The sequence below is a fragment of the Balaenoptera borealis genome (assembly GCF_965194805.1).
Source record: "Balaenoptera borealis genome assembly, chromosome: 1".
Taxonomy (NCBI): Eukaryota; Metazoa; Chordata; class Mammalia; order Artiodactyla; family Balaenopteridae; genus Balaenoptera; species Balaenoptera borealis.
The window spans coordinates 56,828,795-56,846,055 of record NC_138860.1 but is presented as its reverse complement, the minus strand read 5'-3'; the positions used below and the strand labels follow the sequence as shown (position 1 = coordinate 56,846,055).

At 37.1% G+C, this 17,261-nt stretch overlaps 2 protein-coding genes across 5 annotated transcripts in view; one reads left to right on the top strand and one right to left on the bottom strand.

The window, feature by feature from the left end:
• The window catches only part of DARS2 (aspartyl-tRNA synthetase 2, mitochondrial), a 354,382-nt gene that overhangs the window by 80,236 nt on the left and 256,885 nt on the right, over window positions 1–17,261 (top strand). The gene's annotated exons all lie outside the window — the stretch shown is intronic.
• The window catches only part of RC3H1 (ring finger and CCCH-type domains 1), a 98,347-nt gene continuing 85,902 nt past the window's right edge, over window positions 4,817–17,261 (bottom strand). For all 4 annotated transcript variants that reach the window (XM_082379023.1, XM_082379022.1, XM_082379021.1 and 1 more), the window contains 5 exons: window positions 17,146–17,236; window positions 16,889–17,021; window positions 14,933–15,109; window positions 13,458–13,573; window positions 4,817–12,377 (listed from right to left, as the gene is read on the bottom strand). In XM_082379023.1, coding sequence (XP_082235149.1) covers window positions 12,227–12,377; window positions 13,458–13,573; window positions 14,933–15,109; window positions 16,889–17,021; window positions 17,146–17,236 — 668 coding nt within the window. In that variant the 3' untranslated portion in view covers window positions 4,817–12,226. The remainder of the gene's footprint in view (window positions 12,378–13,457; window positions 13,574–14,932; window positions 15,110–16,888; window positions 17,022–17,145; window positions 17,237–17,261) is intronic.

The window sequence follows — 17,261 nt, the reverse complement described above, 5'->3', positions numbered from 1 at the left end:
TTTCTGGAACTGGAGGCAGACTTAAGAACTTTTATCAGATAAAAATTAGCACTACTTCTCTCTATTCTGGGCAAAAACAAGGTTGGAAGGATCTCAGAGGGCCTCTGTGCTTTGCTGTGTTAGGGGTAGATTTGAGGAGCCATGCAGAGGAAAGAATGTAGCATTCAATCACCCTCTCTTTTCTTTTTAATACTTCCTTCAAGATCAGTCATAAAATAAAAAATTCCTCTTCCCCTAGCCTTGCCTGTGGTCTCAGTAGTAACTCCTGTGAGCAGGTAATTGAGCTGGTCCTCGCCACTGCCTCATATCCTGGGCTGTTGTATTCTTTTCTTTGGATCCAAGAGTAAGACCTTGGCAGAGAACAAACAGTAGAGCTGAGCCCCTGCTGTGGTTACTGAGTAACTCAAAGCTTAACTCTTCCACAGAAATTCAGCAAAACATCTAGCACAAAAAAACAGAGTTGTCTTCAGCTCTCTTAGGTTTCTAGTTTACTTGGTGGTTACGACATTTTAATTAAGGCGAAATAAAGTTTATCAAAATAAATCCTGCATTATCATTTGGCAGCTTTCAGGTGAGATTCTCAAAGAATCTCATTGGAATTTGTCCAAATTCTCACAACTGTTAGAAAGTTCAGTTTTGGTTTCAGGGAAACCAAATGGGAACCAAATCAAAACAACAAATATTTATTGAACATGTCCAGTGCACATGCCACTGGGTCTTGAATGTACCAGGTACTCAATAAATATTTGTGTTTGAAGAAACCCAGGTTCAGAGTAGTTTTGCTGACTTATTAACATGAAAATAACTTTAAATTCCTCTCAAATGGAAAGTTAAGATTATCAAGTAAAGTAAAAATGCTTACTTATCCAGAGGAATTGACACCTTGTATGAACAGAAACACCAGACAAGGGTATTCTTGGGAGGTTGAGCAAGACAGAGTTGCATGGAGTCAAAGCTCATTGCTTCTACGTTCGTTCAGGAAGTTGTAGGTGGTAAAAGAGAAATTGGGAAGACAGCAGAGGAAGAGGTAGAGGTAGTGGGAGAAAGTTCCCTGGAGAGATAGGGGTTGGGTTGGACAGACCAAGAAGCAACGGGAAGAAACTCACAGTAAAGCCAAGGCCAAGGGTATGTGTTTTGACAAGTACAGGTCAATTGTGTGACTGGTGTCTCTTACCTACCTCTGCCAAGGGCTGCTCTAGCAAATCTGACCAAGTCCATTTGAGGGTTGAGGAGGAAATGAGGGGCTAGAAATGAACGTATTTGGCAGCTTTTATCCCATCAGGACATAGTTGGTTTCAGGCCCTTCCCAAATGGCCAGTGCTGTAAACCAACAGATACTGCTTGGGCACAGGCTGTTCTAACTTTGAACAGAAACAAGTTTCAGGAATCACATCTTGGTATGGCTACAGAGGTTCAGCTAACCAGGGAATGCTGCTGGAGACAAAACCCTCGAGATGCTCAGAGAGGAACGGGCCAGCCCACTCTGGAGAGGCAGTCTGCGTCACGCCCTGAGGCCAGGATTTCATCAGGTTGCCCGGCTTGCTGTCAGGATAACAAAATGCCCAGTTAGATGATGACAATGGTAAGCATAGGGGCTGAGGAAAATTAGAGGGCATATTTTAGTTCATAATAACCTGAACACTTTCGGACTTGGGAGGATAGGAAGGTGATGATAAACTAAGGTTACTGTAGGTTTTCCATAAAACTGTATTTTTTTAAGGGTTTTGACACTGCAAAGGTAATTTTTTTCCCTTTAACTTGATAATATGGGATCAGGTCTTGCGCTTGGTCAAGGGAATTACGGGACGCACCCGATTTTGGTGGCATCTGTTTGATGGCGCCCACTTGGGTGTTTAGAAATGCCAGTTACGCTCGTGCTGTTCTTAGAAATTCCTCCCCTCCTCTTCATTCCCATTGTCCTGGTGCAAGCCCTCATCATTTCTTGTAAGTCTACTGCACCAGATTCATAACTGAGCTCTCTGCCTTAGGCCCTACTCCACTTCAAATTACAATCATCACATCACTCTCGGGCTTAAAATCTTTACTGGTTTTTAATTGCTAAGGGATAAAATCACAACTCAGAAGGGTACATAAAGCTTTTCAAGACCTGGCCTCAACCTAACTTTTCTAGTTATCCCCAACTCCTTGAAGTTCTATTCCAGGCCATATTCTTTCATAATTGTGTATGTGCTCCCAGGCTTGGAGTCTCCACTTCCCACCTTGTTCATCGTATAAACCCTTCTTTATACCTTTCAGGATCAACTCCTCAAATGCAAAAACTTTCCTGAATTACCTTGTTTCTCCCAGCCTTACACACTTGCCTTTAAGTGGTCTCCAAGTGGTGCTAATTATGCCTTACATCTTACTCATTTCACTAAAAGTTTAAGTCTGATAGGCAGAAACTGGATCCTTCTGCTTCTAAAATTGCCTATCACGTAGAAAGAACCCTACTATTCCAAAGTGTGGTCTTTGGACAAACAGCACTGGTATCACCTGGGAGCCTGTTAGATAATCTCAGGCCCCACTCCAGACCCGCTGAAACAGTAACTGCAATTTAACAAGAGCCCCAGGTGAACTGCATTCATGTTACGTTTGAGAAGCACTGACACAGAAGCTTCTCAATAGGCACAAATCTGATCCCTTTAATTCCCCTGCTTACAACCCTTCTTTGGACTCCTTTTAAGAATAAAACCCAACTTTGTGATCTGGCTCTGCATCCAAAGCCACTATCTCACTCTCTCTACTCTAACTTCGATGACCTTCGTTTCCGTAACAGTCTTTCTTCTTTATTAGCAGAGTTCACCCATCTTTTTTCTCTGACTAGGAGTCTCCTGCCCCACCCCTGCGCACCCCCCCCCCAAGCTGTTTCTTACCTTCAATGCCACTTCCTCAAGAAAGCCTTTGCTGGCTAGCCAAGCAAGTTTGAATCTTCTTTGTGTATAGCCTCACAGCTCCTTGCCCTTCTCTTCTGAGGATAGCTGTGGTTGCATAATCCTTTGGTAATTCCATCTAGTGCTTTGCAGATGATTTGTTATCTATCCTTAAACTGTATACATGTCAAGTTCCGTAGGTGGAGTCTGAGCTCCTTAAGGGTAGAGAGTATTTCCTTTGTCCTCTACAGTGTTGTGCCATATACGGAGTACTCAGTAAATTACTTTAGTAAATACTGTACTAAGTGTTCAGTGAGTAGTTGAAAGTTTACTTTTGATGTGCTAGGTGTTCCAAATAAGGGGGGCAGCCATTAACTAAATGAGCCACCATGTTGGAAAGCAGAGGGATTTACAAATTGATCATTGCAGATTAGCTGATTACTGGGGTTGAGATGCTAATATACACAAAAATATCAAACTCATGGTTTTTTTAAAATAAATTTATTTATTTTTGGCCTCATTGGGTCTTTGTTGCTGCACACGGGCTTTCTCTAGTTGTGGTGAGCAGGGGCTACTCTTCGCTGCGGTGCGCAGGCTTCTCATTGCAGTGGCTTCTTTTGTTGTGGAGCATGGGCTCCAGGCGCGTGAGCTTCAGTAGTTGTGGCTTGTGGGCTCTATAGAGTGCAGGCTCAGTAGTTGTGGCACACGGGCTTAGCTGCTCTGTGGCATGTGGTATCTTCCCAGACCAGGGCTCGAACCTGTGTCCCCTGAATTGGCAGTTGGATTCTTAACCACTGCACCACCAAGGAAGCCCTCAAACTCATATTAATCAATGAGTCTCAGTGTAAGGGATCACAAAGCACCCTGCTGCTTGTAAGCAGGGTAGGCCTAGGTAAGTGGTAAAGACAGGAAGTCTGGTTTTGGAATTCCCATTCTAGATTTGATGACATTCAAGAATGGTTGCAATAGTTACCATCCTTCATACCCTCTCAACTTTTTCTTACTGTGGCCCCTTCTCTTGAGGTCAGATATGGTACTAACGGACAACTAATTGCTAACTGATGGTACAAGGAGTGATGTTTGTTCACTGGTAATGTATATTATTTTTCTTTTAAAAATATTCAGTTATTTTAAAGGAAACTCTAGCCATTGTCAGTTACTATCTTTTAAAAATATGGACATTTTATTATATAACAATGTTGCTATTATCACACTGAACAAAAGTGTCATTCCTTGGTTTTATCTAATACTCAATACTTAAGTCAAATTCCCCTAACTATATTATATAAAAGAGTCTTTGAATGTTTGGTTTGTTGGAATTAGGATCCAAAGTCCACACGTTGCATGTGATTTTTGTATCTCTAAAGTTCCTTTTAAATCTAGAGTATTCCCCTCTCCTCCCCTTTTTTCTTCTTCATGCCACTGAGTTCTTGAATAGGGCATATTTTACAGTGGTCTCTAAGAGAAAATCCTCTCAATGCCAAGAATGACTAATTGGTGGGGATTTCAGTACAATTAGGAAAAGTGAGTAAGAACGGAAAGACAAAAAATATTTGCATCAGGAAGGTATTCAGAGCAAGGCCATGTTGCTTAAGCATAAAAAGGTTCTGATTTTAAGAGAAGGCATAAAAACCAGAACTTTGGATGTTAACCATGGAGTCTCACTGAACACTGACTCTAGGATTTCAGAACCATTACCTTTACTCCTAATGTGCAATCACTATATAACAAATGAAGTATTCCGAACTGTGGTGTTGGACTAATTCCTGTGATAGCTATAAAATTGACACTACAAGTATGTGTGTTTGTATACATTACCTACTTCTCTATTTTTCACCTAAAAAATGAACAAACAAACAAACACAACTCCATAAAAAAGGTGTAAGAAAACAATCCCAAGGTTAGAATAAGAGGGCACAGGCTCATTTACAAAAAAAGACTACGCGTTTCTCCTCATCAATTTATCATTTAATATAAATGCTGACAGAAAGCAGATAAAGACCTTGTAGACTTTCATATATTTACAAACCGAAAGGCGAATCACCTCCTTCTACTTGTTAAAATAGTCCTTTTATCTGCAACTTGTGGGAGCCTTAAACACTAATTTGGAGCAACATGAGGCTGAGTCAGTTTCCAAGATAATAAAGAAAGGAACAGCATTTTAACAAAATGTGGCATCTTTGATATAGACAATATGCACACAGCTAATACAAATTAAAAAGATGGCCCTCATCCTCTCAAAACTCTGCAACAAGTAGAGTATGTACTTATTCAGACCCAGCATTCTGCTGTCCTAAACATCTTCCTACTACTATTTTTCTTCCACTTCACTTTTTTGAAGTCTGTTTAAAAATTCAAAATATAAACAGATTTTTAAAAAGAGAGGGAAATGGTCTATTTCAAAAACAGGGTTCTTTTTTTCCTATTCCAAAAGAACTTCCAGGAGATAAAGTCTTCAAATAAGATTTCACAGTTTCCCAAGTGCTAATTTCACAGCTTGTGAAATTCCAACTCATTATGTCTTCACTTTTTAAAGAAAAGTTGGAAACACTTGGAAAAAGTAAAATTCCACAAACTTCAGCAATTTAAAAATGAGCTGTCTCTTTAAGGCTCAATATTTTTATTTCTGAACAGGAGGCAGGCAAGAAAGAACAGGGAGCTAAAAGGCAAGGGCGAAAAATAGGAATGCAAGAAAACTTTTAAAAAATGGTATTTTGTCTAGCATTAATTTAAGAACAGGAGATATAAATTCTCACTATTCAAACTGTAAATGATTTCATGAAATCATCTATAACCTGACTCAAATCTCATGGGCTCCTTTATTATCCTAGATTATTTTTGACTTGTTAAATATACCTCCGCAGGGCACAATCACATACAATCAATACGATTGGTAAATTACACAAGCTCTATCCCAAGCAAATATGCATCAATGTTAAAAAGTTACTTAAAAAAACAAAAACAAAATAAAATCCACCCAAAAAGGTGATAATGACTGCAGAATGTCTCGGGGAGACTGGTATGAGCCAAATTGACCATAGTCAGGGAAAAAGGGTAAGAGGGGTAACAAGGGGAAGAGACCACACACAAGAAGAGGAATCTCACAACTGGAAAATATTTTAAGTGGGTGAAGGTTTTGTTCATTATCTTGATTCACTTTTTCCATTTCTCTTGTTCTAAAAACTCACAGATTCATCGTCAAGTAAGATAATGAAGCCTATGAATCAATGAATAAAATTTAAAAAAAAAGAAAAAAAGAAAACCTTTTTTCCCCCGAAGTTCCTTTCATTCCCAGAAGGTGGGAAGAAGAGAAAGGATGAAAGGGGGAATAAAGGAAATTTAGGCAACAATACACCTGGAAAAAGTAGCTCTCAGAACAGTGTCTTGATTGAACAGAGGATGTAAACATGATAAGCAAAAGCTTAAAATGCCTTGAAATCAGAGGAATATTTTACAGGGTGGTTCAGATATTGTGAGAATGGCAGCCTATCAGTGGAGAGAGATTACACTAATAAATGGTGATTTTAAAAAATCAGGTTAAAAAAAAAAGGCTACCAATTATCCACCCAATAGTTTGTTTCCATTCTTTTCTTGACCCTTTCATACACCATCTGGAGTTGGGGTAGGGGCCCACCTGACAGTTTCCAGTTATAAGATGACTCTGAGTGTACAACCTAGAATGGATGCCAAAGACCTGTGAGCTCTGTCTACTTAGAGTTTAAATTAAAAACAAAACAACATACACAAAAAAACCCAACTAGAAATAATGAGACCTCAATACAAGAAAATAAGTCACCTTATCTAGTATACAACATACATTAGGATAACAAACTCCACAGGATTTTATTTTTCTAAATACATATTTTTGGACACAATATTGTTGTGAGGCTTAAGTTCTCTCTCTTGGGTTATTGTGCCTTATTTTCTTTTGAAAATAATGGTTATTAACTCTAGGGATGTTCTGCTCAGGAATAAAGTTTAGGGGCAGTTCAGTGTTTGGCTGAAAATTCAGAAGCTCTGAAAACAAGGATCCAGTGGTGAGGTTAGTCCCTTTATCACAATAGGATTTCAAAGGGCTCTTTACCCACTTTGTTCAGTGCAGTATTGAGAATCTACCCACTGGGAACATACTTATTATTAAAAGGTGTTACTTCTTGGTGGTGGCAGTTTCCTATTCTTCATTAACATTATAGCTAGCGTTACAATCTAATACAAGTGAAAACACCTTTAGCAGTCAAAGAAATAAAATCTTAAGAACCAAATGGTAAGCTGGCATTTACTACAATTAACAGTATCTTTCGACAAAAACAACTTTCTTTTTCTAAGTGGCTCAGGAAAGTTGAAATAAGAATTTTAAAAAATATTAACTGCAATCCACCTACAATTCCCAATAAGTAATTTCAGCAGGAAAATTTCATAAAGCTGAGCTGAAGCAACAAATAAATATAAAAATCATAGTTGTCCAAGGTAGAAAGGTATGAATGAGGGCCAGCAAAATGGGCAGTCAGGTAAAATGATGACAGTAGTAGACTGCTTGCCTGTTCAATCCCTAACGTTGAATGTAAAATCTGCTTAGTTTAGTAGCTCTGTCTAATTTTTATCTAAAAGGATAGGCAGACTTTTCAGGGAAGAGATCACCTTGCAAACACTATAACCATGTATCATCAATAAAAAATAAACACAATTGGACTCTTTTAGGGTAAAAATCTAAGTAAACACTGCAGTTAATTTCCAGACAGGTTATTAATTTCCCCTAAAAAGTAACTGAGCCTTTCCTTTTAATGATATATAAGACATTACAAGTGCTTTTTACAGATAGATTTTATATATGAAACCTTTACTCAATTCTTTAAAATGAGCCAAAAAAAAAAAAAAAAGTAGAAAAAGATGGTTAGATCTCCATCTATAACCATTTGTACATAAGCAATAACAACCGAGTACTCTTTAGTGAAAAAAATCTATTTTTCTCTGAATCTCAATATAACCTAACATGTACTGACAATAGTTACTTGACCATAGTGATAGTAGATTGTCCTTTAGGCACAAGTAAAATAACAAAAATACAACATGCTATCATGACAGGATAATCTCAGCAAAAGGGAGGAGGAACTGCTTACACACAATACTGTAAAAGATGACATTCATGGTTTAGAAAAACTGAAGAATTTTCATTACTTTTACATTTTATAAGGCCAGCTAACTTTAACAGTTAACTTTAGATACATCTCCCTACACAGTATAATCAACTCACAGCTACTAAGAAGTTTCACAATCGAAATGGCTACTATTTCCTCCCAAACCAAAACAGAGTAAAGCACAAGTCTTTGGCTCTCCTTTAAAGAAAACAGCAGGTTACCGTTCCTAACCAGACCTTTGTTTGCCTACCAGTAGGGCAAATACCACATTTGTGCATCACTGAGTAATAACACCATTAGAAAAGGCAACTTCACAGAAGTTATTGGCTAAGCGAATTCATTTGAATGCTCTGTTTTGAGGCAGCAAACTGTCACTGTTGCAGATTGGGAAGGGCAGTGGGTAAATCAAGGGGAATTTGCAAGATACAGAAGGGACAGAGAAAAAAAGAAAAACAAAAACTTTGAGCTCCAACCCTAAAGACCAACGGAAAGTCTGATGGAGTTACATATTCAAGGTAGCAAATGAGAATCATACCAATTTTATGTCTTTTAGGCAAAAAATATATATATAAATAAATAAATACATGGGAAAGACTAGGAGAAGGGAAGGGAAATAAAATGGGAGAAGGGAATCAACCACATTAATGCTGTATGAAATAAATTTTTATACATTCTGAGTAGCTGAGTATTTTGTAGCTGGCATTAGAAATAGTGTCTTATTATTTGAATATTACTAGAAACCTATGTTATAACTAACTTTTCTTTTGATTAGAAAAGTAACAAGGAATGGATCTTTGGTCACTTCAGCCTCTGTAAATTACCCAAGTCGTGGCACCTATTGAACTTATGACAATATCTATAAGTAAGGCAAAAGAACTGTATATAAGTCAGAAAACTGCGTCTAGATATCTTATTCTCTGTTCTTCTACCCTCTTCCAGAGACTCAATGAAAAAAGAAAAAGGCCAAGTACTTTTATATTCCTAGCTGTAATAAAATTCTGGTGTTGTTATCGAGACTGAACACAATGCTCATTACTCCTACCTTAACCCTCTCAGAATTGTTCATTTTCATCTGAGATGTCTGAGTCTTGCCTTTTAATTCAGTGAAAAGCAAACAGTCATCTTCAGAAGAAATTAACATTTGAATAAGTAGAAAGCATAAAAACTGTATTTCCTATCTGACTGGTTTCATCTTCTACATGTCTCTAAAGGAATAAATTCAAAAAGCTAGAAAAATCAATTATTTTTCATAGATTTTAACAAAAAAGCAGTTAGAAAGTCAAGCAGTTTTGCCTGAACAGGCCATTGACCCTTATAGGCTCATCATATCACAAGGTATACAACAGAGAAAAGGAAAAGAAAGAGGAAAAAAAACTGGAGGTTTTACTGAATTCCTAAAACTGCTTGTGAGCACTGGGAAAGTTGTAAGAATTTCTATGAGGTAAGGCAGAATAACCAATTTAAAACAGGTAAATTACAGGCACAACGGGACAGTATACCTTTCTCTTGCTGTTCTACCCACTCAGATTTCCTCTAGAGTGTGAGGCCTTAGAGAGGTACAGCTAGGGTTAAGGCTACAATTTGAGAGATTCCCCCCATCTTCACTCCATGAAAATACCTTAAAAAGAGAAAGAGAGTATTTTAAGTCAGTTCAAAACAGTGGCTTCTCTGGTATTATTCAGAATAGGAATACTGTGTAAATTAATCCCTGTTTCTGCCTAGCTTACAAAATCAAAATGGTGAAAGGAAGAATGAGTGTATTTGAAGAAAATAAACAAGAACAACAGAAGTTGAGTTATTAGGGGTTTCAACAGATACCCAAAATGGAATTTTACTTTTACTCCAAATTTCAACAAAATCAATACCCATAAATTCCTTTTCAGTACCAGAATCATTCTGAGTTCCAAATTGAACCAACTGCTCCTAAAATTTAGGAATTAAACATGTCCAAAGGAGAAATAACATCTGCCCAAATCTGCCTACAGAAGGTTAGAGGCCAAGAATGTTGTCTTTTATAGCTATAGAGAGAAATGAAAAATCTCAGGACTCCGTCAGACGTAAAAGTTTCTCTCCTTCTCCCAAAAAAACAGTAAGTACTTAAAGAGTAAATGTAAGAGGATTTTAAGCAAAATAAAACAAATAAAAAAGGCAAAAAAGCAAGTGTATTTAAAAAAAAAAAAGGAAAATATGGATATCAACTGATAAAATGCCTCATCTTCATTCAGTGCTTCTACCTCCCAATCAGTCATTTTATCGCAACAGCTGCGCTCATGCGAAAAAATCCATAAAACATACCCAATATATATACAGATATAGCTATGTATATATGTATATATATAATATATATATAAATTTTTATTTAAATAAAAAAGAAAGCTCGAATCCCAAGCCAATATGTGTATATCAAATCCTTGACCAGCCAGGTCTGTAGGGCATAATCAAATTCAATGTGAAATAGTATATAAACACGGTGCCTTGACTGGGCAAATTAAATAATTGCTACTCAAAAGAGTGTTCTGTTTGGACTCTCCTACTGGTAGGCAATGGCAGGACTGTATTACCCTCCCCCCACCCTCACCCCCCATTTGTTTCATTTAACAATATGATGGACACAGAGCTTAGACTGAGGTTGTTATGACCTCAGCAGGAGTTAAGGGTTAAGAAAATAAGAAACAAGAAAAATACAAACTCTTGCTTTTTACCCAACCAAAGCAATGCAGTAACTATTACACAACCAGTGCTTTCTGTTTTAGTAGTATAATCCAGAAAGGGAAATTTTTAGAAAATCAGGCAAACATAGGGATAGGGTAGGTGACTATATCAAATAACCCCCACTAAACATGTTTCATATGGTCTTAGTTCAGTACAGACATGTGGCATCAGAATATGTGCAGCAGAACTAAGTAATAACAATTCTTCCTTATTCTTTTCAACATTTTCATGAAGAATCTTCAATATTGTAAAGCCAAGACTACAAAAATTGACTTCTAGGTACTTACTATCTACTTGTGCTAATGATTCTGAAAAGTAGCAACTGATTAATCCATGAACTATCCTTAAGATTCAGGCAGTTCCTATTTGCCAATCTCTGAAAGCCAAAGGCTCCAGTGTACAGGAATTGTATACTTTTGGTTTTTGAGAGTAAAACATAAACATCCATTGAACTAATGTGGCTCTGTTCATTTTAAGTTCAAATCAAGTGTTGCAGTTTTAAAACACGGTTGATTTGTCCTGGTTTTTGAACATTCTATGATTTCAGCAGAGGTTCAATTTGGAAAAGCACAGCTCTAAATTTCCAGCCATCACCTCAATATAGGTAATAAACCAAGTATGTATTTTCAGTGCTAATAAATTACAGTTTATCCTGAAAGTAATCTCCATTTAAATCTACTCAAGCAATCTAAAATTGACTCATGTTTCTGATTACATTAAGAGAATGAAAGGGGTCCATAATATCGGAAATGAGGGCTTCAAAAATTAATTGGTAATTATCTCTCTGAAAAGCTGAAATAAACACAAAAACAAGAAATAAAGCCCTCCTGAACAATAACTACAAAAAGTTTTAATGCCATATGAAAAACCTACCTACACATGAAGCTAGTGACCCAGAAAGAGAAAGCAGATTATGGCTTCTAAATAACAGCTCTTGGAAAGCTGGTTTGCTGCACATTTTCTAATAACTAGTCTATTACTGTCTATTTCTCAAGCACCACAGAATTCTCAGAAAGGCCAGTGCTTTTTGTCTGTTGTAATTTATGGGGTTGTGAGAGTTGGAAAGGATTAGGGGTAAGGAATTATACACTGGGTATGTAATAATACCAAAATACAAGAAAAACCTACTTCATTAAGATCATACAATTAATCAAACAGAGTGTATATATAATATCTTCTTTTTTTTTTTAAAGCCCTGGATCCAAGGCGTCCAAAGTTATTAAAATAAAGTTCATTCACAGAACAAAAACAAATTTAATCTGAATTGCTTGCAGATACTGCTAATTTTCTTTTTCTTTTTCTTTTTTTTTTTTAAATTAAAAAATGCATTATTGTGAACTATGTGCAGGGTTTGTTTTTAGTAGTGGTGTTTGTGCACATTGCCTCCGGTGCTTTTCCTGGATTTCTCTGACCACTCGCAGAGAAAAGGTTTAGAAGTTATCTGTTCTCCTACCCCTATGCCCCACAAATTGGTTAGGAACAGAAGATAAAAGTAGGACTCCTCATGTTTTAGGGAGCAGAACTGGATGTAACTCCTGATCTCTGGGAGTCATTACTGTCCCCTCCTCCCTCAGGGTCCTCTGACAGGTTCAGAGAGCTGGTCTTGTTTGATAGGAGGCTGATGTTCTCTTGTGTCAAGGCTGATCCATTCGGCACATCACTGTTAACGTTTTTTTTAAAAAAAGGAGTTTGGATTTTAAAAAAAGGAGAGAGATAAAAATGATTATTTAGTAGAATAAAATCAACAGGGCCTTTCTTTTTAGCAGTATGGAATGGCATACATGAATGGCATTCAAACTTTAATTTACAGCTCTATATCCATGCTTTATTTTAGCATAGGGGTTGGCAAACTAAGGCTAGCTAGCTGCCTTTTTTTTTTTTTAATTTTGTTTTTTTTTAGCTGCCTGTTTTTGTAAACAAATTTTTATTGGAACACAGCCTGCCCATTTGCTTGCATATTGTCTATGGCTGCTTTCACATTACAGTGGCAGAACTGAGTTTTGACAGAAATAGTAAAACTTATAATTTTAAATATTCACTATCTGGCCTTTAAGAAAAAGTGCTGAGCCCTGCTTTTAGCAGGTTTACTAGTACAAGAAATTGCTTTGAACCCAGGATAATGCATGGATTTAAAGAGCCAAAAACCTAAGTCTGAAAGCAACAGGGCATTAGAAATTGTTGTATATCATCAGGAGGGCAACTCGGGACTATGCATCAAAAGCCTCAAAATACCCTAAGTTGCAAAATACTCTAAGATGCAAGATATGCAAACAAAGAATTAACTATAATATTGTTTATTGCAGGGTTGTTCATAATAGCTGATATGTATCCTTCCGTACCTGTAGAAGAATAATGGATGATGTGGGATAGACCAAATTAAAAACCAGGAGGATGGGTGGGGGCGGGGCAGGTAGGTGGGTGGAAGAGGCTAAATGCCTACACACTTCAAAAAACCAGAAGAAAAAAAAAAAAAGACCAGAAGGGTATACATCAAAATGTTAACACTGGTTTTAAATAAATTAAAAAACAAGGGGAAAAAGGAGATGGAAGCAGAAAATTTTATTTCTTAGGTATTAACAGATAATTCAACCTTGGGTCTGATCTAAGTTTTAACTCCTGAACTTATGCAAAAATATTCTTTTCTCAATGTATACAAAATAATATTTAAAAAATCAAATTATATGTATGAGGGTACTTCTGTCATGACTGTATAAGACTATGAAAATGTCCCTTTCTTTACCTGAATGTCAATGTAAGGTCCTCAGCTGGAACCTTATTTTGTGGTTCTGGTTGTCCATTTTCTGCTTGCTTACTTGTATTCAATTTGCTTTTCATGTCCAGAGAACATTGGTTCTCCTTTGAAAGAAAAGGAAATAAATTCAATTATCTTTTATTTAATGGTGCTAATGGAAGAGAGAACAGATATAGATAATACAAAATGATGATCAGAAATCATATTTAGTTCTGTAAAATGACCAACGAAACAGGCAGATTAAAAGAGAGACATAGGGACTTCCCTGGTGGCACAGTAGTTAAGAATCTGCCTGCCAATGCAGGGGACATGGGTTCGATCCCTGGTCCAGAAAGATCCCACATGCCGCAGAGCCACTAAGCCAGTACGCCACAACTACTGAGCCCGCGTGCCCGAGAGCCCATGCACCGCAACTACTGAAGCCCGCGTGCTCTAGGGCCCGCGTGCCACAACTACTGAGCCCGTGTGCTGCAACTACTGAAGCCTGTGCACCTAGAGCCCATGCTCCACAACAAGAGAAGCCACCACAATGAGAAGCCTGCACAGCAACAAAGAGTAGCCCCTGCGTGAAGCAACTAGAGAAAGCCCGCGCACACAGCAACGAAAACCCAATGCAGCCAAAGAAAAAAAAAAGAGAGAGAGAGAGACAGACACGCACAAAAACATAATGGAGTACGGCCCACTTGCTCACTATCCAAGCTGGATAGCAAGGGGACAAATGCCTCAAGTTAACATGGAAAAATCTCACAGAAAAACTGATGACTCAGAAAAAGCAAGTCAAAATATAATAAGTATCTATAATACACTTATTGAAAACAGAAAAATGAAATATCCCATCTATTTGCTTAAAAAGAATATGAAAACTATGCAACAACAAAAAAAACAATTACCATGCAATCTGAGGGAATGGTTCAATCTCTTAAGACTAAAAATTTACTGAAATGAGAGTTCATGCACTATGAAACACAAACCCTAAGCATATCTATGGATACAATTCCACAGGAAATAATACGTAGATGGCATCTCACTCATGACAAAAAAATATGTCATCAATAACATAAGGGCTGTGAAACCTAGAAATGTTATTTGGTAATACATCTTTGTTTAACATGAGGGCACTGCAAAAAACACCATCCCCTCTGCTTCCTTAATCAATACGTTTAACAGAAATTTAGTAACTTCCAGATAACCGCCTTGTTTTCCCGGAAAGTTTTTTGTAATGCAGAAAACTAAGACAAAGAACACACTCAAACCAAAAGAGAATGAGGAGAAGAATGATAAAACAGGGAGGCAGACCATCTCCAGGACACTCATTGTCAGTATTAATCACTCACTGCAGTGCCTTGGAGTGATGACTCTACAGCTCTAGATGATTCTAGAACTCCAGAGCCACGAGTTCAGTGACACAACTACACAGAGGCTTTTCTTTCAGGTTTCCTCTCTTTTCCCACCATAGCACTTACCATGCTCAGTTCCCGGGTTCTCTTCCCGATTTCCCTTTCCACCTGGTGCAGTTCCAAGCTCAGCTGCTCACTTGAGGGCGCTCCAGGCCACTTTGGCGGTGGCGGCGGCGGTGGGGTCTGTGATTGGCCTGCCAAGGCGCTCGCCTCCCTCTGCAGCGCCAACCTGCTACCGACAGCCTAGTGCAAAAGCCAAGCACACAGCTCAACACATGCCACGCCGCGCACAGAGTGACCAGGCCTGACGCCAGACCCGCCCAAGCAACTTACTACTCAGGGATTGGCAATAAAAATGATGCAAACGTTAAGGCACTGCTTCTTTCTCTGAGTACCATTTGAATACAAAAGGGAAAAGATGGGGCATTTAAACTCAGTGAATAGTAATTTAATCTTTGGTATAAGTCGCTCTTTTTCTTAGAGGAAAGAGAAGTCAACTATAAATGTGCTTTTTTCCTTTTCTTTTCTATTTTTTTCCTTTTGTTTTTTAATTGAATTTTCTGATATAAATTCTATAATTTCTTTCATGAAACCTCAGTAATGGCAGGAACTTTTAACCACAGTGGGTTAAATAGTGCTGAAATTCTTTTGGAACAGAAAATCAGTCTAGAAATTTCAACTAAGACAAAAAGCCATGAAATAGCAAGGTAAGGAATAATGCTTTATGGAGTTAAAGGTCCAAATCTTCAACAAGTTAATAAACTAACGGTGAACATAATAAACACAGCATTCTTTTTTCTTACGATAGGAATCAGCAAGAAATTTTGGACCAATGTTAATAAAGCAATAGGAAAAAGGAGACAAACATGAGTACTATACAGGTTTTTATTTCTAAACCTTCTTGCTTACATAAGAGCACAAGCCAGACACATGTTCAAAAACAAACACACACACAAACAAAAATCCCTCCTACTGGTCTTGCTAATAAGTTAGAAATTTATTTCCAAAGCAATATCTTACTTATTATTACAGATCTTGGTAGAAAGATCTAGATCTAGAAAGAAACATTCTAAGAGCATCTTTTTCTCCAGAAGGGAGCAATGCATTTATCACTAGAAGGTCTTTAGCTTTCCATATTCAAAGTCTATGTTCCAATGCAAAGGATAATATAAACAAAACCTAGTCTTCCTGATGTGGCACTTAAAGGACTTTAAGAATTCTTTGCCTTCTGACATTTTGTTTCTCGTAAGTATCAGGTAGCATGGTGGAAAGAACACTGAATTTGGAGTATGAAGAGCTGGGTTCATGTTTCAACCTCTGTGAAACTAACATCCTTCAACCAAAAAGGGAGAGGACAATACCACCTCCCTAATCTAATTGTCAGGGACATGTATGGGTCAAATAAGATATGTGATAGTAATTTATAAAATGAAAGAACTATATTAATGAAAGGTGTTATTATTATACAGAGGCTATTTTTTTTTGGTCAAAGTTCTAAGCGTCTACTAAAGATGCTGACGAGTAAAAGAAATGAGAGAAATTTTTAAAAATTAAAGAAAATATAAGAAATTAAAAACAAATCTTAAGCTAAAAGCATCTGTTGATTGAAAAACTTATATACTATATACCTTCAACTTAAATGTGCCATCAAGGAATATAAGCTCCTTTTATATTTTTTATTTTATATAATATTTTAGATAATCTACAAATTTTAGATTATCTAAAATATTATACAGTGTAAAAATATAAAAGGAGCTTATATATATACATATATAATATATAATGTATAATATATAAAACATATAAAATATGTTTTCTATTCTCAGGTAACAGAAATTCTATATTTCCTATTGTCTCAGAACTTCGAAGTACTTACATTCTTTGAAAAATGGACAACTACACTAACTCTTGGGAAACAAACCTCAAAGTTTTATGTTCATTTTACCTCCGAAGTTCCTCCTTGTAAAATCTTTTTGAGAACTCTTCACAAACTGGAATGAAAAAACATCTCTAGGCTGGTACCTCTAGTCCACGCAGCTGGGTCTGTTGGCTAATTTGTTGGTTTAACTGCTGCAATTCTAGTCGTAGCTGTTCCCTCTCAGCAGATGGAAGGGGTTTTCCATGACTGGCCACTTCTGCCATAGACATTCTCTCCCTTTTGTGGGAAAGAAAGTATGGAATAAATTTAAAATTTTATTTTTAAAACATGTTATGACCAGAAACACAAAGTAAGTTGAGTAATTTTAAAGGCTTGTAAAAGTAAAAAGAATGACTTATACCTCTCACTGAAGTGTCCCTGAGAAGGTATGTTTTGATGAGGTGAATATGGAGAACCTCCCCAGCCACTGTGGGTTCCATACGGACCATAATCTGTAAGAGAGTAATTTACAGTGGA